At 44.3% G+C, this 24,413-nt stretch overlaps 1 protein-coding gene across 1 annotated transcript in view; it reads right to left on the bottom strand.

Annotated features, from left to right (window-relative positions):
• Positions 1-24,413, bottom strand: part of MARCH6 (membrane associated ring-CH-type finger 6) — a 499,681-nt gene that overhangs the window by 334,542 nt on the left and 140,726 nt on the right. The window contains exon 9 of the mRNA XM_018566614.1: positions 21,755-21,889. Within this exon, the coding sequence (XP_018422116.1) occupies positions 21,755-21,889 (135 nt within the window). The remainder of the gene's footprint in view (positions 1-21,754; positions 21,890-24,413) is intronic.

Below are 24,413 nucleotides of genomic sequence, written 5' to 3'. Positions count from 1 at the left end.
ATATGATCTATTTGGAAGTGTGTCTCCTGTAGAAGCGCCACTTCTGCCCCTTGGCGATGAAGATCGTTTAGGATTACCCTCCTTTTTTCTGGTGTAGTCATACCTTTTACGTTCAAGGAGAATACTTTGAGTGTCGCCATGGTTGAGGGTGGGGACAAGAGGTAATAGTTCCTGTCTGCCTCCGGGCGTGTTCATGGGCGAGAGAGGACCCTGGCCTACTGGGGGGTGAGTGGGTGGGCTGGGGCGGTGAATCGGGGGCCCAACAACTTATACAGTAATTACAGTAGTAGTAATCATTGCACCGCTGCCAGCCGCAGCATCATATATTGTAAAAAGGAATAGGGGGAAAGAAAAAAAAACATAAAAAGGACAATTCAGTATAAGAGATCTTTAAGAGAAAAGCATGTTTGTGAACCGTGAGATTTGTATACTTTCTAAGTCTGGTTTGAATCTACAACTCCGCGTGCAGACGTAGGGGTAAGCGGGCGACCATCCCCACCAAGGGCTTGGACGCCCCCTCTCACCCACGTGGTAGACAGGGGGAGGTTCAGCAAGACAATAAAAATTGTGGAGGGTATACATTGCCGAAAAGGTGGCATCCATATGCATTCATCACCCGTAGTGGGGGGGAGTGCGACGTCCTGTAGCAGGTGATGATACAGTCTCAGGGCTGGAAGATATAGTGTAGCAAGTTCGTGAAATCAAGAGTAGTATGCATCACTGCAGGTAAAAGTCAGGTGGTCAGGGTGGCCCAGAGACGGGACCTCATCAGACTACACAATGCCCTCCTCGCCAAGGAATAGAAGGTTGTTAAGTTAGGCGTTTGTTGATGGTGGATTCTCGAGTCTGGTTCACCGTTCAAGTAAGTGGGGGAGCTAAAGCATCCCCTTGATCTAAGCTTTGGTCAGGGGTCCAGGTAAGTCGAGGTGTCACAGTTCCCTTAAATTTAAATTTTGGACCCGTCCATCGAGTCTACAGCCGATTCATGCTGAGGCAGTCCCAGCAGTGCACGCTGAGGTCTGCCGCTGGTGGGCAGTCTACGTTGATTACTTTGGGGAATTAAGCGTGCCATGTCGGGCAATTCTGTTTGCAGCCAGTCTGGGATCTCCACAGGTGCTGATCCCAATAAGAAGAATAATGCTGGCAGTTGATACGGATAGCGCAGTATAAACAATTCCCCATTCTTGCGAATATTCAGGGAGAAAGGGTACCCCCAGGTATAGAGAGCCCCTGTACTCCTTATTTCTGCAAGAAGCGGTTGCAGCAACCTGCGCATTTGAAGGGTACGCCTGGACAGATCGGGGAGCAGGGTAATGTCAGTCCCCTTGTACGGGACCGATCTTTTCCGCCAGGCGTGTTGGAGAATAGCCTCTCTTACAGTGTAATAGTGCACCCGACAGAGGACATCCCTAGGGCGCGTCTCTCTGTCTGGGCGCTGGCCCCCGATCCTATGGACCCTGTCCAGTTCCAGGGGTGCGTCAGGTGGTTTATCTATTACTGTATTAAGAATGAGTCACCACTGACCTTAGCTCTGAGGCTCAGCATCATGGAGGTGATCAGGTGGTCTTGGTGGGAGACCTTGGACTCCAGCTCCGACATTCGCCGCGACACGGCATCATGATCTGCATGCAGCGTGGTGACCCTGTCTTCAAGGTAGGTGACCGTGGATGTAATGCCCGCTATGTCCCGCCGGAGAGATGACTCCATGTTTGAGACTATCTCCTCCATGTCTCGTTTAGATGGAAGGGAGAGTAAGATGGCAGACATCTTCCCTGCTGTGAGTGGTAGCCCGGTAGCTAATGGCGGAGCTCGTGAGGTGGACTCCTGCGGTGGCCGCCTGACACGTAGTGGCCAATAACTGTACCCGCACCTCGGGAGTTAGCGGGACCACCCCCTCCCACGGGATTACGGGATCGAATGGCACCGGGGAATGAGGACCCCCGTACCTCACCAGATACTGCTATGGAAAGACACATTTTTTTTAATAATTTTCTTTTTTTACATTTTCTATTTCTTTTTTAATAATTTTTTACGTTTTTTTGTTTTTTTTTTGTTGGGGGGCTGTGGTGAAATATCTGGGGTCTAAATAGACCCCTGACATTTCCCTTTTGAAATAGAAAAAGAAATTGAGGTCATCAATTTCTTTTTCTGCAGCCCCAGCACTCAATGAATGAGAAGCCCTCAGTACAGAGGCTTCCCATTCATTCAGAAACTGATGATAGCAAAATATTTACTATCACCAGTTTATGAATGGGGAGGAGCATCTGTAGTGAGTGCTACTCCCCATTCATAAATTCTTGAATGAACAGGAAGTGATGTAAATCACAGCCTGTTCATTCATAACTGGGGACACATTGTACAATGTGTCCCCAGTTATTTACAAACACCTCTGCACGGTTTGCTCTGCACAGAGGGATCGTTAAATATCAATGATATTTAACGATCCCCCGCTCGGCCACGCTACAGAGCCGCTGTCATCCGAAAACCCACAGGATGACAACGGCTCCGATCAGGACAACGGCTCCGATCAGAACACCGCTCGGCCATCCTGGATTGTACAGTCCGGGGTCGTTAAAGCGACCATGAGCTTATAGCAGAACTGTAAATGCCAGGTCTGTACGGCATACATCCTTGGCCAGCCGGGAACACTTTTGCTCCTCTGTATGCCATACGTCCTTGGCAGGGAAAAGGTTAAATGGCCTCTCATCTCACTAGAATTCTAGATCACATACACAATGCCATACATAAGCAATGGATCTCTAAAGTAGAGGACATATCTTTAGAGATCCATTCCCATTGACCCATCTGATCGCCCACGTGCCACTTTGCTCCAATTTTGCATTCCACCTTCCCTTAGGGTTTGGCACTCCCTTGGGAAGCCCTGTAATATTTCATCTTATGTGGGCCCTTTGACCCAGATCTTGGAAAAACCCATGCTTTCCCTGGGACACTCTTGTTCAAAGCTGCTTTAATGGTCATCACATAAACTCACCCCCATTAAGGAAGCACTTAGCATTACGGGATTGTGACCTCTGTCCTCGTTGGTCGGAGAAGGAAGATGATCAACTGGAGGCTGGCTTTTTTACTTTCAATAGCAGGACTTCTATCGATGTTTGCAGAAAAAGTCAGATCTACATCAGGAATTGTCCCTTTTTGAATCTCTCTGCCTCTAGAATTCCGTCCCCACTCACCTGATGTATTTTGTATCAGCTTTTGTTATCCCTTCACCACACTGGATTTCCCTCCTACTTTACTGTATGGGATAAATAACTTGTTGGCTCTTTTACGGATGATGACAAATCGAAGGCCTGCAATCTCTCCCTAAAGTCACCTATCACTTCTTCAGTACAAGAGAGACATTTGCAAACACTCACTAGATGGTATTACTGTCCTTCCACGCTTCATCAAATTTTTTGACAATGTTCTGTTACTTGTTGGCACTGCCATTCCAATTACAACCTTTTTGGACTATGGTATTTAACACATCACTCAGTAACCTTCTTTGCATCCTTCCCACACTCCACAAGTGGCTTTACTTTCCATCATACCTGGATCTCTATAATGTATTAAAAAAGATCTCTTACACTTCTTCCTCGTAGCAGCCAGAACTGTAATCCGGAGACATTGAAAGTCAGACATCGACCCAACCTTTGGGGAATGGGCTTTAGAAATGAATGATTTGAGGAATGTGCATGTGGAGGAATTGACGGCTCAGCTAAATGACAAATTGTCTGTGCTCCGGTCCCCCTGGTTACTCTCTAGGGATAACCCTCAATCTTGTTATTTCTCTGATTAATTAACTAGGAGAACTCTTCCCACCTTTGGTTCTCTGGGTAGTGATGGTCCCCTTATTGTCTACCTCACTGTTCATGTTCTTTACTTTGTTTAATCGTCTCTACCCAAGCATTGCTGATTCTTGAATTTCTTTAGTTTTCTTTCTTCTCTATCCTTCTCTTTACCTGTTTTCTCTATGTCTCCTTCTTCCTCCATCCATACTCCCCTGATATGGCTTGAATAGAAATTCGCATTTACATTGCCGGATTGAAGGTGGGTTTGTCTGTTCAGTCTGTGGTACAGGTTATGTGGCCTCCGTGCTCTCCTTGAGCATCACTGTTGGTACATACCCCTTATGTCAGCCTACCCCTTTACACTGTACGTAAAGTAATTAACTTTTAGTGTAGACAATTTTGTGTTTCTTTCCTGGGTTTCTTCATGCCTACTTTATAGTTATTTGATGCCATACCTGCTATATCTTCTTATTTGTTCTGCTTATTGAGAGTGTTCTTTGTTTATTGTACACTGTTTGCCTTATTGGCTGTGTGTTGTATTCTGTTTTTTTATTTTTTTAAAAACATTTCTATTACTTAAAAATAGCCAAGTAAGTTGTTACATTCCTATGTCCCACCATCCAGGATGCAGTTAACAGAGCGCTTTTTAAAAGGCACACAGTCTCTTCATCACAACCTTTTAAATCAGGCACACAGGATTTCAGAGACCAAAAAATGTGTGGCGAAAGTAGAGGATGACACAGAGACAGCTAATTCTAAACTGGAGATAGCTCTACAGAACTCTACAGGAACAGTGCAGTTCCTAACCGATCGTGTGAAGGATGTAGAGAATAGTTTCTGCAAGAATAATCTTTATATAGTAGGTTTAGCAGAAAGCTATCGCCCATTGATCCTGACCTACAGTTGTGCGCACAACATCTCTAATTTATTTGAGCTTTTGGCACCATGAAAAGGAGAATGGGCTCTACACGTCGGTCCTCCGGATACGGAACGCAAGATACTGAAAGACTTCATTGTGAGACATCTGGATTATACCGACCGTTCGGCGATTTTACAGGCTCATCGTACCAAGAAGGAACTTCAGCTTGATGGTCGTTACCTCCTACTATTAGCCGATTACTCTGCAGATATTGCAAAAAAAACAAAAACACAAAGCTTTTCAAAAGGCCTGCTCCACTCTCTTCCACAAAAAGATCAGATTTACTCTGGCTTATCCTGCAATTTCAAACCAGTGATGGGGAACAACATGCAGCCACGGACCCATCGGCTGAATGTGTATTTCTGCAACAATTGGGAAATCTCCCCAATACAATGGGTGAGCATCCAGCAGCAGCTACAGGAGAGTTCACTCCATCAAAGAAAATGTTGTCTCGCCCATCCATTTCATGCCCTCTAGAGCCTTCATTGACTGCTTTATCCTGCTATACTTGGTTTCTGGTAGTATGTTTTAGATGCCTTGACCTTGTTGATTGACCTCTATACTTTTGACACTGTTATATTGCCAATTGTCTACCTGTGGAGTTGTAATATCTGTCACCCGTGTGGACACTCGCATTTGTCAGCCTAATTTTGAATAGCTGTTTGATTCCTCTGACCAATGCTGAGTTTAATACAACTACTTAGTCAGCTTAGGTAGCTTCCCTGGCTCAGCAAAGAAGGGACAGTTGTTTTCGATCTGCAGTCAAGGAAAAAAGCGAACTCAGTTACTATATTTCACCATGTTTTTTTTCCCAGTTATTTGCCGTCATGTTGACCATTTATTTTCTTCATATGTTGGCTCTCTATTTTCTCTGGATTACTCATACACCTTTGTCTGAGGAGAACCATGGGGTATTTACATTGGCGTAATGATACCTTCCCCTTATGTAATGATATATGTTCCCCCTTCTAAATGACTATAGTGTTGTACTCACCTTTTGTCTGTATCCCCTAATGTTCGAATATTATTCCTGCAGCATAAATCCCTTGATTAGGGCGTGGTTTGCGCATGGCGCCGAGCGGATGTACCTAGCCTGAGCTCCGTCTTCCACCCCGAGCAATCCTATCTTGTACCACTCCTGCACCTGCATACAAGCCCCGTACTTACCATCCTTTGCCACAGCTCACAATGGGCAAGACCCCTCGACGCAAGGATTCGGCGAAACAGTCCGGGAAGGTCTCCATTAAGCACTTGTGGAACCTGAACACTTTGTCACCAGACCGCATGGCGGGCCATTCCTCACGAGGCCGCGACCCAGGTGCGGCCTTACCGCCCCCTGGCACCTCTCCGACGGTCCGTTCACACTCACCTGCCTCGCAGGACTCGGACCAGGGATCGGAGATGTCGGTGGCGACTCTGGCGAGACACTTGCCTAGTAAGTCAGACCTGGCGGAGATGTTTTCTCGTCTTGAGCAGTCACTGAAGTCGGAAATTTCCTCCGTCAAAGCAGAGGTATCTCACATCCTACATCGGGTGGAGGAAGCGGAATCCCGCCTAGACACCCATGCCCAAGCTATCATTGAACTGCAAGAACGCAGCTCATCCACACAGCTGGCTATGCGATCTGCCCTCTATAAATTGGAGGATCAAGAGAACCGGAACCACCGTAATAATTTACGGGTTCGCGGCCTACCCGAGGCTACACGTGATACTGACCTGGGAGACACACTCCGTGGTATTTTCAATGGCCTCTTGGAGCGTCCCCTTACTTCGCCGATGCCATTTGATCGAGCACATAGAGCGCTACGCCCCCTTTTGGGAGCGGGTGAGTTACCTAGAGACGTGATTGTCCGCTTTCATTATTATATGGAGCCTGAGGAGCAAGGAAGATGTAGACTTTGACGGGGCCAAACTGCACATTTTTCATGACCTAGCTGCTGAGACTCTGTCTAGAAGACGGGCCTTGAAACCCCTGCTACAACTGATGCGGGAGAGCAACATTACATACCGCTGGGGGTTTCCCGCCTGTTTGATTGGCTCCCGTGCTGGCCGCTCTGCCACCCTCAGATTTCCGGAGGATTTACCTGGCTTCTGTGAAAAGATGGATATATCGCCACCCGAGTTGCCCGGTTGGGCTGACTCTACACCCGGATGGGTCCCACTACCTGCATCGCAATGGCAGCAACAATCACCCAAACCACGCCGCACTCAACGGAGGCAACCTTCCACGAGATCTGCTACTGCGGGGCTCCCATAATGGATGGAAGTTAAAGTGTGCATTGTTCGGTTCTTTTGCCCAGGATGCCATACAGTTTAAAGTTTGCATTTTGACCGCAGGACTGTTTCAGTATAAGCCGGCTTGATACCGCTGGTCAGGTACTTATTCTTCGTCTCTTCTACAATGACCGAAGCAGTTTTCGTGGCTTCTCTTTTTCCTTGTTTATTTTACACGAGCCCTTCAGGGGTCGACAGAAGCACTTAATAGTATGACCGAGACTGGGTAATCTTACAGTCATATTTCTCTGGATCCTGTGGTTACGGAGTGGTTTATATTATAATAGATTATATTATGTTATGTTTATACATCTTATTGAATATATGGTTTACTGTTTTCCCTTTTTGGGGATTGCTCGGGGGATGGCGGCCCAACGGCATGGGTACAAAATTGGAGGTTGGATAGTCGTTGCCGCTTGGGCTGAGCCCTTCACCCCCCACTAGGCGGCCTCTCGCGTGACCCATGTTGGGTCTGGGGACAAGGCTCTGGTGCCAGGTTTGGCACACCTACTGCTTAATTGTCCTAATGTATTGTTTTGCATTGTCCTTGCTTTCCTCCCCCCTCCCCATATTGGTATGTCCTGACCCCCCTCCCTCCCCAGGGAACATCACCCTTGTTCTGGGTCCAGATCTGTTCCAGATGTCCAATCCTCCATATCCATGATGGCGTCCCTTCGTCTAGTGACATATAATGTCAGAGGCCTTAACGCCCCGACGAAGAGGTATCAAATCCTACGTGAGCTACAAAGGCTGCACGCTGATGTGGTCTTCCTACAGGAGACTCATATCTCTCACGACTCCACACTGCATCTACGCTCTAGACAATTTCCAAATTGGTACTATTGCACATCACCCACGCGCAGAGGACGCGGGGTCGACATTGGATTTGGAAAGGATATTCCATTTTCGATTACTGACCAGCTAGCAGATCCGGATGGTAGATATCTTTTTATGCATGTAAAAATATATGGTGTTCCCTATACTCTGGCTAACGTTTACTGTCCGAATTCCTCACCAGCTCCCTATTTTAAAAAAAATTTTAGGCAAAATACGGAGCTACCGCTCAGGTCACTTAGTGATAGCAGGGGACTTTAATTTCAATCTGGACCCCTCCATAGATACATCCTCTGGCACAGCATGTAACCCTAAATCTCATCTAAATACGGTACCGAAGGCATTGCACGGTCTACAACTTGCGGATGTCTGGAGAGTACTGCACCCGAAAGAGAGAGACTACTCTCACTACTCGTCAATACATGACTCATATTCAAGGTTAGACATGATCTTCTTAGATCACTTTCTCCTCGGAACGGTGCAGTCAGCCAACATCTCTCCAATGACCCTCTCCGATCACGCACCGGTCTCGGTGGTACTCACTTTGGTTAACACACCATCCCGTACATACAATTGGCGGCTGAATGAATCCCTCCTACACGATACGCAAGTTGTGGACACAGTGGCAACTGATCTCGCCGCATATTTTAGGGCGAATGATGGGACCTCGGTCTCACCCGCTGTCCTGTGGGAGGCCCACAAAGCAGTGATTAGAGGTACCCTTGTGGCCATAGGTGCTAAGAAAAAGAAAGAACGTACAGCGCAGCTGCAACTGCTGTTGTCTGAAATACATTCACTGGAACTGTCTCACAAGTCTACCTCTAATCCTACTATATTCCAAACACTCACCTGCAAAAGGGAACAACTTAGGGACCTGTTGGAATCGGACACTATACATGCCTTCACTATGCTCAATAAGAAGTTTTACCACCTAGGTAACAAACCGGGTAAACTTTTAGCGAATGTATTACGTTCCAAACGTTCCACTACCTTTATTCCTAAAATCAAGTCTCAGTCAGACGCTATGGCTCACCTCACTAAGGATATAGCGGCGGTGTTCAGAGAATTCTATCAAGATCTATATCCGACCCCATTCATCCTCCATACTCACCCCAGACTTATCTGATAAGGTTACCCAATACATACGCAACGCGGGTTTACCCTCGCTATCTAAGGAAGTTTTGCTAGCTTTAGAGTCTCCCATTACAGTGACAGACCTTGAACAGGCTATCAAATCCTCACCTCTGGGCAAGAGCCCTGGCCCTGACGGATTCCCCCTTTTACACTTTAAACGCTTCCAGACCCTACTAGCTCCCTTTTTTTGTCGTTATGTGAATTCCATCACAGCTGATTCACCCATGCGCCCAGAGTCTTTATTGGCACACATTACCCTCCTTGCCAAACCAGGCAAAGACCCGTCATGTTGTTCTAGTTATCGCCCTATATCACTAATGAATGTGGACACCAAATTATATGCCAAGATCCTAGCAACCAAGCTCAGCCCTCTCCTGCCCCAATGGGTCCATCCCGACTGTGACGACATGGTGATGAGTTTATAAGTTAAATGTGTATTGGTGTTGAGTTATGTTTGAATGCGTTATGCTGAGTGACCTGGTTATGAAAAGACTATCAGCACCATCCCTCGTTATCTCCCATTGTTCTCTGAGGGAGCTCAGAACAATGACATTCTGGACAGGCTCCTGCTATGGCTGTCTGGAGCTATTTAGCAGGTGGACACCTGTGGTGTTGTGAAGACAGGATTTCTGGGGAGGGGAAGGGGAATGTGATGGGATTATATTCTGATCTGATCACTTTCTGTATAAAAGTTTGTGCAGTTTCTCAATAAACCAGAGTTTGTTTCACCTACACTCAAGCCTTGGCTAGTGACTGGGGAAACTGGGAGCTACAGATCAGCGGGTTCCAATATCTCCTCAGCAAGGAAGAAGACAGCGGCGGACATACTCACCCCGAGTACGGGGGTCCGTCACACCGACCAAGTGGGTTTTGTCCCGGGGAGGGAGGCCAGGGATAGTGCTCTTAAATCGGTATCTTTGATCCATCTAGCTCACAAACTGAATTCCCCAGTCCTGCTCTTGTCCACAGACGCTGAAAAAGCATTCGACAGAGTGGATTGGGGATTCATGTTTTCTACCTTAACAGCTCTAGGTATAGGCCCTCGGATGTGGGCATGAATCTCCGCATTGTACTCCGCCCCTACAGCAAGAGTCAAGGTGAATGGCACTTTATCTGCCCCCTTCTCGCTTTATAATGGTACACGACAGGGATGCCCCCTCTCGCCGTTGTTGTTTGTTCTCTCCCTTGAACCCTTCTTAGCCACTATCCGCAATAATCCTAGCATTCATGGTATATTCTCCGCTACAACCGAATACAAAGTGGCAGCGTATGCCGATGATATCCTGTTTTATGTGCGAGACCCTAGGATCTCTCTTCCACATATCTTGGCAGAGTTACGACTATACGGGGAACTCTCTAATTTTAAGATCAATATGGGCAAGTCAAAAATTCTAAACATAACAGTGAGGGGGGCAGACTGTCGGAGTCTACTTCCCCATTTCCCCTTCCAGTGGAAACAGAAATGTATGCGTTCCTTAGGCATTTATCTCACCCCCCAGACCTCCAGACATATACATTTATAATTATATCCCTTTGCTCAATTTGGTTAAATTAGATCTTAACTCCTATGCACTACGCACCATGTCCTGGATAGGCAGAATAAACGCACTTAAAATGATGATTCTACCCAAAATATTGTTTTATTTCCAGATGCTCTCTATTGCACTCCCACAGACCTACTTTACTACGTTACGCTCCTTGGTTTCAAAATTCATCTGGCAACGTAAGAAACCTAGAATTGCCTACTCCGTCCTAACTAAACACAAATCCAAAGGTGGGCTTAGCGTCCCTGACTTTAATTCTTACCATAAGGCAGCTCAATTAGTAAGATTGGTGGACTGGACGTATTATGCTTCGCAAAAAGGCTGGGTGAACTTGGAAGCTGAACTGAGTGCTGCCAAGCTTCCGGACTGTATTTGGGTTCCACCCTCTAAAAGGAACATTTCACCGCTAGCCTCCCCACTAACAATAGCCACTTTGCTCATCATGGGATCGTTTGCATACACTATACAACTGGCCATATAACTCGGTCTTACTGCCCCTGATGGGTTCAGACTATTTTCTCCCTGGGAAAACTGATACTCTATTCCTGTCATGGACAGAGTCTAATTGTTTACATCTGGAAGAGGTACTGCATGGATCTACACTGTGTTCTTTACAATCTCTATGAGACAAATGGGGAGTACACCCAATGGATTTTTGGAGACATAGGCAGCTTCAACATTTTATTTCATCGCTACATAGACCGCTAAGGACTCGTACAAGTTTTCTACCCTTGGAATCACTTCTGGGATCACCCACGCCTACTCGACATGGTCTCTCTATAACCTATAAGATCCTCCGCAGCCTCATCGACACAGAGCCGCCACCTTTCCTAAAGAAATGGGAACAAGAACTCCACTATCCTTTGCCTTCTGCTCAGCAGGCCAAATTGCTACAAATGTACTCATTTGTGTCACCAGATAGTTATATGATGGAAGTGAACTTTAAGCTTTTAGCCAGATGGTACTTGGTTCCGCACACCATTCACGCCATTTCCCCTACGTCCTCCTCTTTGTGCTGGCGAGCATGTGGGGCCGTGGGCACGTTTGCTCACATATGGTGGGATTGTCCCTTAGTACAGGGGTATTGGAAGGAAATCATACGCCTCATAACCTCTATCAGTAGCATTCCTACACCCTTAGACCCCTCGCTATGCCTTTTACACCTCAATCCCCTCTCGGTACGAGCGTATAAGAAAACGGTAGTACCTTTCATGCTCAACGCCGCCAAAGCTCTTATCCCAAAACATTGGCGTTCATCTCAAATGCCAACTATAGCAGAATGGCTGGATAGAGTAGATAATCTGCGGTTGATGGAGGAACTTACCCATTCTAATAACGATACCTATAGCGCCTTTTACAAAACTTGGGCATGTTGGCTACACTTTAAATCCTCAGCTGAGTACACAGCTCTACAGTCAGCAGGACCCATTGTACCATCTGGCTGAAACAGAACTAGAAGCAATATCAAAAACACAATAGGTATTGTACACTGAATTTAATGTGCAGGTTTACTTTAAAGCACTTCCCATACCTTATTATTGTCACACAAACAGGGATTTGAACAGGTTCAACATATGTGTAGTGACACTGAATATTTTATTTTGCTGTTGTTCGGACCACGTAACAGGGTCAAGATGTACCCTACCCCCCACCCCCACCCCCTTAACCTTCATGTATACCCTTGCTATATTTGTTGTAATTGCTGTTGTTTAAATGTATTTTGTCTTAACCTTGCAAAATCTTAATAAAACTTTAATATGGAAAAAAAATACGAAACATAAAAACAAACTTGGTAAGCATAAACCTTGTATACTTATATACAGAGATGATGACAAGTTATGATCAGTGTGTCCTTAGTTGGAATCAATGGGCAGTTACTGTTGTAGCAAATCCTCTACACGTTTCGCCACAGCTGTAGCTTCATCAGGAGGAACATATCATGTGGATGATTGTAAAAATATATGAATATAGCAGCAGCTATTCTCCCATTGAAGTGAGCGAAACATCAGGGGGGGTATGGGGGGGGGTAGGGTACATCTTGTCCTTGTTCCGTGGTCCGAACAGCCACCCACTTAACCTTCGTGTATACCCTTGCTATATTTGTTGTAATTGCTGTTGTTTAAATGTCTATTGTCTTACCTTGCAAAATCTTAATAAAACTTTAATATGAAAAAATCCCTTGATTATCTGCCTATAGGAAAGTGATCTCCTGGAATATAAATGGGCTTAGGTCTCCAGCCAAACACATGATGATGCTGCACCACCTTTAAAAAAGCTCCAGCCGGAATTCCAAAAACAAAACATAGTCCATCTATAATTTTTATTTTTCTTGCACTCCTTCCTCATCTTATTTCCAAGAGGTAATTTTGTGCGTATTGCAAGACGGCAATCCATACAAAATCTTGGGAGGACATTTTAATTCTGTCATTGATGCAAGAGAATACAGTTCTGGAACAGCCTTCTTGGGGAGATTGGACACTCATTCCCCCAGGTCATCCCCCTACCTCCTGGCAGATATGACACAGCCCCATGCGGCGCATAGATTATTAGATGTCTGGATAATTTGCAACCCTACTGGTAGGGACTTTACTTATTTTTCTCATGCCCATGACACATTTGGTAGATTGAATTATTTTCTAGGTTTGGAGTTTGTGGATGTGCTGGTGGAAGAAGTGGCAATGCACCCTATTATCATCTCTGATCATGCTCCTATATCAATCACCACCAGAGATACTATGCCGAGAGGCGGTGCATTTCTATGGGTCTTTCCCTCCCCTCTATACAAAGATGATTCCTTCCAATCTATGCTGATTGCAGCATGTCATGAATATGAAATACATAACAAGGATCATTTGCCTTCGCCTAATCTGTACTGGGAGGCAGCCAAGGCCTATCTAAGAGGTCAAATTATTTCTTATCTCTTGCTAAAAGGAAACACTCATGATCACAATTATTGGCAGCAAGCAAATCTTTGCGGTCTGCCCAAAATAAACTTACATATAAAACATAATTTATTGCAATTTATAGCTTGCAAATAAGCCGACCTCGATCCAAACTGTCGCAGACTGCGGCCGGGCCGAGCTGACCAAGCAGTCATGACCCTCTATTGAGTCATATCAGAGGGCCCTGTGATGTGTCTGAGCAGAGAGCCGCATTTCCTGCAGCTGCCAATCTCTCTGACCCCTATAAAATACTTTGAACACTGCTGTCCCCCATTATTCATCATGTATTCAACAGTATCTGGCAGGGCTGACAATATTTACAAACGGGCACAGAGGCATATATCAAAGTTTTACATAAGAAAGGAAAAGATTCCACTCTGCCAAGCTCATACAGACCCATCTCCCTCATCAACAATGATGCTAAATTATCTAAAATAGTTGCACATAAATTGGCTATGATACTTCCCAATCTTATCTCACCTGTGCAAGCAGAATTTGTAAAGGGATGTTCAGCTGTGTCTAATATTCGTAAAGTTCTAGCAGTGCTAAATTATGCCAAACAACACCTGACCTCTTCATTGGCCATAGTGTTTATTGACGCAGAAAAAAAACTTTTGATAACATACAATTCTGGTGGGTCTTTAAGGTGCTTGGCAGGATGGGATTCACTGGTACCATTGAAACACTTCTAACTAAAAAGTGCACCACCCCGACTGTCTGAATTTGTAACCCAGGTTTCAATTCTTCTCCCTTCCCCTTCCTCAAAGGCCCTTGTCAGGGCTGCCCATTGGGCCCCTCATTATTCAACTTGGCAATTGAGCCCCTATCGCTATATCTGTAAAATACTTCAGACATCTCAGGTATTTCTTTCCATACCTCCCAACTCAGACATTGACTGTTAGCTGATGATATAGTATTATTCAAAGCTAACCCTCCAATCAGATCTCCCTTAAATTCATGACATTTTTCTTCACTGGTACTTTTTCAGGTCTGTTTATTAACATATCTATGTCAGGAATACTTCCTTTCACTCCATTCACTACCAAACACCTGAGCTCCTTGCAAACATTTGCCTTGGCCAAAAATTATATCATAGTCTTTATATACTTTAATTTACCCTCCTCTTTTAGCAAAAAAATCATTAAAAAAAAACTGTGATAAGGACTTGCTAATCTCTCTTTTCAGCAGAATTCATTCTAATTAAAATGGTGAGTTTCTTTAAATCTGTTATATCCCATGCAAACACCCTCATTACTGCTGAAAAAAGATGTTCACCACATTTATTTGGCAGGGTAAAAGACCATGGATATGCTTAAAAAAGTTATCATACTGGGCAACCCATTATTCCCCCCAGACCTTGACTCCCCCCTTGCGTTCTCTTAGTGGACTTTCAAAGCGCTGACATACCTCTATGACCTGCTGGAGGATGGGTCAGTCCGCCGATGGGACTATTTCAAGGACAAGATGGGAGCCCCATCCACTGAATACTTCAGGTATCTTCAACTTCGACACTGGGTTGCCTCCTCGCTCACACAGTCCTAAACAAGGGAGGGGCTCACTGTGTTTGAACACACATTTAAACGTAATCCTTAACAGCCCCAAACTAGTCTCACCGATTTACTCCCACCTTAACGCACTGACCTCCCCTTCCAGACATACCTATGTTGTCAGATGGGAGCAAGACCTCTGAACCAACAAACCACCAGAAATTTGGCAACAAATCTGGACCTCCATGGCCACCTGCTCTATCAATATATCTTCACTGGAAACCACCTTTAAGTCTCTTACACGGTGGTACCTGGTGCCGTCCAGATTAGCCCATCTTCCCCAACCAGCTTTAGAGGCTGCCTATCACAGGACAATGTCCTCCACACGTGGTGGACCTGTCCTATGCTTGAAAGATTCTGGTCAAGAGTTTTTCATCTGCTGGACATGGCTGGCCATGCTACACCTCAAACCCCCGCGTCTCACTAAAAACCAACACCGCCTGGCCACACATGTTCTGCTGGCAGCTAAGCAAACAATTGCTTCAGCCAGGAAAAAGCAGTTTGTGCCATTCGGTGAGGTTACACAGAGGATAGACTTTTTCTGTCTGAATGAGAAACTGACCAGCATCATTTCAGACACCAATAAAGCCTTCACGGAGATTTTGCAACCATGGGTAGACTATGCTCACCCCTCCCTGCCCACAGATAGCCTTTCAGCCCTATAGGTTTATATATCTACTACACGAAGATCGGACAACTCCAGTGCCTCCCCTCCTCTCCCACTACCCCCTTCAATTCTGCCCCGCTTTCTAGACTACAGTACATCGGATTTTTTTTATTCGTTCTGTTCTTTCTCCCCTTGATACTCTCCTGTTTTGAGACACTCTGAGATACTGTGATCATAACAGCATATTACCTGAGAGTAACTGCTATCTCCGTGTCTATTATATGCATCACAGTATTGTTTACTGTACTTTGTATGATATATTTGTATGATATACACTCTTACAATTCAATAAAAACTTTGGAACAAAAAAAATAAGTTGTATGTTTCCATGGATGGAGGAGGCATGTATTTTCCAAATATTAGACTGTATAATCTATCTTGTATATTGAGATATTCCATTGATTGGCTATATGCTACCTCTCATTATTCAACTATATGATAGAATCTGAAATGGTACTTCTTTGGAAGCTTCCCACCCTACTACACTGCCCTATTTCCAAACTACCTCTTCCTCTACGTACCCATGTCCTAATACAGGACACAATAGTGGCCTGGAGGGAGATACATAATAGCCTAAAACTATACTTATCCAAACATCTGTCCATTAGAGGGAACCCATCCTTTCCTCAAGGAGAAGAATGTGTGTACTTCAGTCGCTGGGGGGATAAGGGCATTACCCAATTTTGTCAACTTTTCTCGGAAAATACTTTGCTAAATTGCTGACCTTCCCAGAGCTCAGTGCTAACTTTGGACTACCGGTGGGAGACTATTTACATTTTTCTCAAATCATAACTTACATTAAAGATAAATAGCCGAACTTTGCACAAGCTATGTCTTCCACCCCTTTTGATAACTCAATAGTGAAAACTAAGGTCTCCATTTATCCTTTCCTACGGGGCACCCTTATACCTCCACTGGAAAAGCTTGCAATTGTCAAATGGACGCAGGCTATTCCTACAGACGATATAGTACATAACATAAACACCAGCTACATTACTGTTAGATCTGTGATAGTAAACGAGTAATGGAGGGAAACCCAATATAAAATCATTCACAGAGCTTACTACACATTTCAAATGAAAGGCACATCCCACGCTGGCATTCCCTAGAAAAACAGTTGCCCAAAATGCGGGGAGCCAGCTACCTTGTTATTCCACTGTTTGTGGTCTTGCCTTATGAGCCAAACTTTCTGGTGCTTGCCTTTATAACCATCATTCAGGGCCAAAGGCTTCCTCTATACCCATTATTATTACTGTTTAGTTACTGGGATGCTGATAATAATCCCCCTACTACCAAGAGTCGGACCAACAGATAGTGGATTAAAATATGTCCATTAGTGGCAAGGAGGTGCATAATGCAAGACTGGCTCTCCTTATGTCCTCCAACCATTGATAGACTTTTGGGAGATCTTCCACAATTGCTGTACCTAGAGAAACTGGATGCAGAGCTGGACCTCTCCTCTGAGCGTAGTGTCTAGGTTCTTCAATTGTTGGCCACCCTTTATTGATAATTTCTTCACTTCTTCAGAGTAATATAACATTTTGCTCCTGTTTAGGTACATAGCATATTATAATTTGGAACTGCTGAGGGATTCACTGTAATATCGCCAATATCGGTACTGCCCTTATCATTACTGATATATCATCATGCGCCTATCATACTTCCAGTGATTATCCAATGCATACCTCACTCACCTACCGATGGTAGTATAATGTATATCTTTATCTCTCAAGACAAATCCAAACTTAGAGCCATGTTGTTCTTTCAGTTTTAGATCACTATTACCCCGAGGCCCTTCATTTCATTTTTAACTTTACTTAATTTTTATTTTTGGATTCTTTAATGACAGAGGTGTCTACTTTTCAGAGAGTTGTATGTATGAATGAACAAACTGATGTTTTTCATGTGCCATTGCCAACTACTGCTTAATTTTACTGTGATCGCTATCCGTTCTAAATAATGTAAGTAGTACTCTTTTTGTGGATAAACATAACACTCTCCAAAAAGATCTTTGGATAAAGATACAATGTAAGCTTTTTGGTATTGTTGTATTACCTTTTTGTGATCACTGTACTTTTTGTGTATATCTATAATGGCACTGCTATGGTTTTACATTATTTACTTATTGTTAATGTTGAAAATTTTCAATAACGTGTTTAAAAAAAATGTTTTAATTTGTACAAGAAGCTAATAAATGGTTACTATCATGTGATATAACAAATAGATTGCTGGCTGATTAGAAGTGATCTGCTGCTACACAGTTGCATGGGGGATCTTCTGGATCAGGTCTCCAATGACCAGATCCAGACTTTCCTCCATGTAGAAAATTATAATACGGTATGCATAATTATTAACCTTATCTCCTATGGCGTGTGTGTGTGTGTGTCATAATGTAGCATACAAAGAGGAAGAAAAAAAAAAACTTCTACAGTAAAACACACTAATGTGATTTTGAGGTAAATATATGGGGGTGCACAAATTACATAAATGAAGGGTTGGGAAAAATTACAGAAGCTATTTTTCTCTTTTTTTTTTTTAAAGATTTATTCCCAATAAAAAGGAAGTAAAGGAAATAAAATAATAGGATTTTTGTACTCACCGTAAAATCCTTTTCCCTGCGTTCATTGAAAGAAACAGATCTTGAATTTCTGACCACTGAGTTATAGCACCTCCTCCAGGAGTATGACACTTGGCAGAAAACCCTTGATGGTGGCCAAACCCGCTATCTGCTACAGGCACCTCAGTAAGTCACAAAGCAGTACATATAGAACACATGGTCACAGACAAAAGAACCAGGGAGGAGGGTGCTGGGTTCTTAATGAACGCAGCACAGAGGATTTTATAGTACAAAAATCCTATTTTCTCTTTTATTCATTGAAGGACACAACAGAGATTTGAATCTCTGACCATTGGGGCAACCAAAAGCAGTACCAACTGAGGGGTGGAAACACTAAACAACAACCCCAAGGCAGGGACAATACAAAGCCATGCAAGCCTTGAATGGTAAACATATATACAGTCAGAAAATAGGTAATGTGATCCACCCAGATAAGGACCGCTAGGGAGCCTGGCAAGAAAGACAAGCAATAGCATTTAGGTAAACCCATACAGCACAAAAAAATTGACATAGCCAGAAAGAAAATTACCTTCTGAGTAGTGGAGATGAACAGAGGGATGAGTGAACCAAGTCCTGGTAAGTGTTTAGAACAGAAGCCACTGCAGAGAGGAAGGAGACACTAGCTGTAACACCACCCCATCCCAGTGCAGGACCAGAAAGGATCCTACATGACAAAGGGATCAGTTTGTAAACACTTAACACAAAAAGATGGTAAGCAGCAACATGGCCCTTTAAGTAAAGACACAAAGGGGAATACTTTTATTAGGTTTCAAAGCAGCTGAGGCACGAAGAGAACCACACCCAAATGCAAGGAAAGCATAGGAGGTCATACAGGAGGAACTACATAGGTCACACCCTCTGCACAGGTTCAATACAGAAAAAGAAGTCTAGCAGTGCTAATAAGACTGGAGGCACTGAGATCATCCCCAACTATTCCAGGTGCAGAGGCTGATTCAAACCTAAATGTAAACAGGGCAGAAATCAGAGTCAGAGTTTTTCTGGGGATGAATGCTACTTTCCTCGCAACAGGTGAAGTATGCAGTTCATGATCAATGGTAGTCCCCACGGAGAGTAGACTCCCCAACAATCAGTGCACGGCAATCACAGATTCAGAAAAAATCTGGTCACCCAGGACCTGAGCTTCAACAGCCATCTCATTAAATACAATGACCATAAAAGAAGATGGAATTTGGTCCATGGGACTAAGATCTGAGGGGGTACAGAGCATGAAAGACATAGAAAAAAAGGTCATCCCGATCCCACATAGAAACCCAAGCATCCTGCTGCTCCAGCAGAGAATTATGGACCTAAAGATAAATTGACCAGCATGTAGAAGAAATCTGGAAACCAGAAGGTCCACATCTGGCGTTCGCACCTGCGACACAAGTCCTGGAAACCCCTGGGGATAAAGGTTGGTCCCCCCAATCCAGGCCATGAAAGCAGAAAAAGTCTGTCTGCCAAAAGGGCACCACAGAAAGTAAATAGCCAACATGGATAGAACATGAATTTCTGGCCAGGAGCGATCCTCACCACTGCTCTTCTTGCCATGGCAAGACTACCAACTAATTGTTAAAGTAAAGTACACAATTGCCATGTCATTACATACTTGGTAAGGTTGAAGAAAGACAGAACGTTCAACACGTGCATGTGTACATGTCGCTAATAGTTGCAATATCCTATGTACCTGTATATATTGAATATATACATACTCTCAGCTGATCTCAGCTTATCTGAGGTTAGTTTTGATAGGGTGGGTTGGTAAGTAGGGTAAACGGTACCTAGTTTAAAACATTATATGTAATTGTAAATCAAGACAAACTTTATTAATGTACATTAACATCTTAAAATCAAACAACCAGTGAACCAATAAAAATGGCACCATTCAAAATATAATAGTCTCACTTTGTTTTATCCATGATACCTTCTACATGTATACCAAGGTATGTGTACCGACAAACATGCCTTACATAGTACATAACAATATTTTTATATCACATTGGGGCTAATCAGAAGGATTTGGCTTGATGCATTTCACGGAAAAAAGGAGTAGAGTAAGATTTTCTTCTAGATTGTTCTTGCTTATGGCTTCACTACGACTTTGAATACCATATAGAAAAAGTCTCACTCTGTCCAGAGGAAATGGATACAGGGAGATGCACTAGCAAAAACTAGGGAGTGTTCTACAAATTGCAAGGTGGGGTGCACCATAACATAAGTAAATACAAACTCTTTGCAGATAATGTCCTGGACAGGATTAGAACCAGACCCCAGTGCTACAAGGAAGAAGTGGTTACACTATGCTTCCGATTGGCAGGAAAGGACACTCCAAGTCTTTGGCAACTGTCTGCAACTCCTAGGGACATCATCGTAGGAAGTTGTCAGACTAAATCTCCACAGCTAGCAGTTCAGTGGTCACTAAGGCTACAGGCTGGTCAGACATTGAGTCCGCAGTGGAAGGCATAGAGGAGTGCTAGCTGCCCCTGCAGCCACATTGGAAAGACCAAAATCAACTGTAGTAAAGTCTTCCTGGATTAAGCATGGAGGGGGTGACTTGCTCTCTGCAAAAAGCCTGTGGGGGAAGGACTTCCCCAGCGGGAAGAGGTTCCCAAGTGCCAGCAGAAGTCAAAGGCACTGTACCTTTAGCTTAGCAGTGACCTAATACACCTGGGCAAAGGCAAATCTGCACCAAACATTTCCACACAGAACACAAAGGAACAGGGGGAATAAAAGGTACCCAAAAACCCACTCCTTGCCACTCCAAGAGGGACAAGGTGGAGGTTTTCACAACTACATACCGAGGATGAAGGGGAAACCTTCCATGGACAGGACGCTTCCCACTGCAGCCGGGGTGCTGTCTGACTAGGGAACACTGTGACAAATCAGTCTGGGACCAATTGGTCATATACATCACCTTGTGTGATATCTCATAGGCTGCCCTTCAGTCCAAAAAGAGCAGACAAACATGTACAAAAGACAAGGGTCTAGATTATCCAGCCTACCACCCAAGTCTTGAAGAAATGAAGAAAAAAAAAAAAATGATTTCCTGCAAAAAGAGAGGGAATCAAGATTGCCAGGAGGGAGTTTAGGTCCTTACTCCTAGGCACTAGGCAAAAAAATTAGCTGCTTCCAAGAGGAGGTTTGGCCACTGTCAAGGGCCGCCCCTTGGCTGTGCTTTTGTTTGCGTAGTGGCCTACTCTTGAGTGTAGCGCTATAACCCAAATGGTGAGGAATTAAATATTTCCACTGTGTCCTTCAATGAACGGAGAGAAATATGTATATCTAAATTTGCTACCAAATTAAAAATCCTATCTGAGCTGGGAATTTTTTTTAGAATATGTAGGGGTAGGCTATACAACTTATAAGATATGATGTGCATAACCAAGACATTGCTGGGAAAAAAAAATCTGAGACTCAAAGGGATTTAGGAAGAAATAGGCCTGGGCATTTAGGTGGTCAAAGTTAGTGTTGCGACTTCTGCCAGCTCTTACCTCTCTTAGTAACAGAATGAATGAAGCAAAGTAAAACACATAAACCATTCCAACAAGCCAGTGAAGAAACATGGTGGTACCAGGTGCAGATTGAAAGCTAAGCTCTCGGTCTCTCAGTGTGGCATCAAACATTTCCTGAAAAACAAAATCATAATACTATGATAAACAAGTTATAAAAGTGATCAATGCAACGTGTTAGTGACTCTTCCTGAGCACTCCCAATAATCAACAATTGTTGCAGTTATTACAAGCAATATATGCCCAGTTTGAGAAAATGTAGCACTAAATGGTGGTTGATTACATAGGAAAAAAAGACTGCACAAATAGGTTAAAGCTAAACTCTAGGCAGATATTAAAGCAAACAAATTCTGTAGAGCTTCACTGTGCTGATGCTTCTTTCACTTTCTTTCAATGCTTTTTAATTTTCTCTTTTAATGGACTATTCATAAAAAAAAACATTTTTAAATGGTGGTGTGGTGTGTGTGTGTGTGTGTGTGTGGGGGGGAGAAATAGCAAATGAATTTAGCTAACCTCCGGCTTCTGTACTGTTGGGTGGGTGTGATGTCACAACATCCTAGAGATCGAGGAGGAGCCCAAACCTCACAAGACACTCCTGCAATATTGCAGAGCATCAGCTCAACCTCACCTATGTGTCGGATGTAAGTATATATACTCATTTTTTCCCCCACACTTTTGTTTTAGACCTTATGGCAGCATTTTGGATTGGGGAAGATCATGTCAATATAATATATGTCAAATATGTAAATCTAAGATTAATTTATGACCAACTATTGACAGTGTGACATGTTGTTGCTCCACAGCACAGGGAGGTCAGCCTATTACAGGAAGTTGAAAAATAATGGATCTACTGGCAGGATGAACAGGGATTCAGAAAAATTATTTAGAAACCATGTTTGCCTTATGGGCCTCACCATCCTGTAGCTTTCATTCTGGGGACAAATATTTGTGTACTTATTATGTTTTTACTGTTTGCCAATGTCCACAATTTCTGTAGGTGGCAGTATATATAGGTTAAATAATTCCTAAAGTCCTGTGCACCTTAATGGACCTCAAGAAAAAGATTTCCCAAACCTTGTGGAAGGAGGCATGTTTGTTATTTGTTATGGCAAACATACATTCATTCATAATTATTCTTATGGCCTCCCTGTATTCAGGGGGATTAGAGTCTTGCCAATCCAATGTTGGGTAATCAGGATCTTAGCTACATATAGTATGTGTATTACTAACCCTCTTACATTATAAGGCAAGTTGGAGCGGTGTATCTGTAGTAGGGCAATGTCCATGGAAGGGGTAGTAGGGCTGAGGAGTGAATTGGGAAATGAACTTGAACATTTGGTTTGGAAACCCACCCTGATGAAGTCACATGACAAAATGTGTCAGTTGGTGAACTTGCATCTTGAAGTCTCTGCTGCACAGAAAATGACAGATTGGAATCTACCTTTCAGTGGGGTATCCTGTACAGGGCCGCCGTCAGGGGGGTACGGCCGATATTGATGTAAGGGGCCCGGCCAGCCTTAAGGGCCCGTGTACCTTACATGGGTATCGGCCGTGCAACTTAGTGGCAGGCCAGGATGTGGCCAGGCCCCCCGCAGCACCGGAGGAGGCCGGGGCCCACACGCTCCAGACACTCACCATGGATGCCTCCTCCGGTGTCCCCAGGGGGTCACTCCACTGTACACTAGTTTTTAAAGGTGGCCGCGGCGAGTAGCGGCAGCCATCTTTAAACCTGGCATGCGCCCACATCTCATTTAATATATTGCCGAACAGGCAATATATTGAATGAAAATCATTCCCTGGTCGTCAAGTGGGGAATCGGTATGATCTGCATCTCTTGCTGATGCAGATCATACTGATCGGTCCCTCGTGGTGCCTCTGCTAACTCTCAGGGATCGATTAGTATGGTCTGCATCAGCCAGAGTGCAGATCACACTGATTCACCACTGGACCCAGGGATGCAGCCCCCCTTCCTGCAAAACAGGTAAGCAGGAGAGGGGTACGTTTTTTAAATAACTATTTTAATTGTTAATGTGTGTGTGTGTGTTTTATTGTGTGTGTTTTAATGAATGTGTGTGATTTTTTTAACGAAGCTATGTGTGTGTTTTTTAATGAGTGTATGTGTGTGATATGTGTGTGTTTCATTACACGTTTTTTTTAACCACTTCCTGCGGGTTCACGTAATTGTGCGTCATGTTCTTGTACCGTGTTAAACAGCTGACGATTGCTGTTTAAATACAAGCGATCCGGCGTCTGTACAGGCACTGAATCGCTTGTATGGTGCGGAGCTGTGCCCCCCTCCTCCACGGCCGCCGGTGCCACCGTCAGTTTCCTGGGCTCATCTGTCCCTCGTGTGAGCCCAGGCCGCGCGTGGAGGTTCTTCCCTGACAGATCGGAGGAGAAATCAGTGGCTTCTAGCTGCGGATCTCTCCTCCGATCACTGGACCCGGAAGTGATGTGCATTACATCACTTCCGGTGTCACTGTACACAGTCTCTGGCTCTTAGGGCCTGTTCAGACCACTTACAGTGCGTTCCAGCCAGAACGCACTGCATCCCAGCCGGCCCACTTTTGTGCCGGGCAGGAGGGGGCGTGACGGACCATTGAAGTTAATGGCGCCATAGCCACGCCCTCCGGCCGCAATG

Source organism: Nanorana parkeri, unplaced genomic scaffold, assembly GCF_000935625.1.
Source record: "Nanorana parkeri isolate BGI_ZX_2015 unplaced genomic scaffold, ASM93562v1 scaffold963, whole genome shotgun sequence".
NCBI classification, from domain to species: Eukaryota; Metazoa; Chordata; class Amphibia; order Anura; family Dicroglossidae; genus Nanorana; species Nanorana parkeri.
Note: the sequence above shows the minus strand (reverse complement) of the source record. Positions and strands in the feature narration are given on the sequence as shown.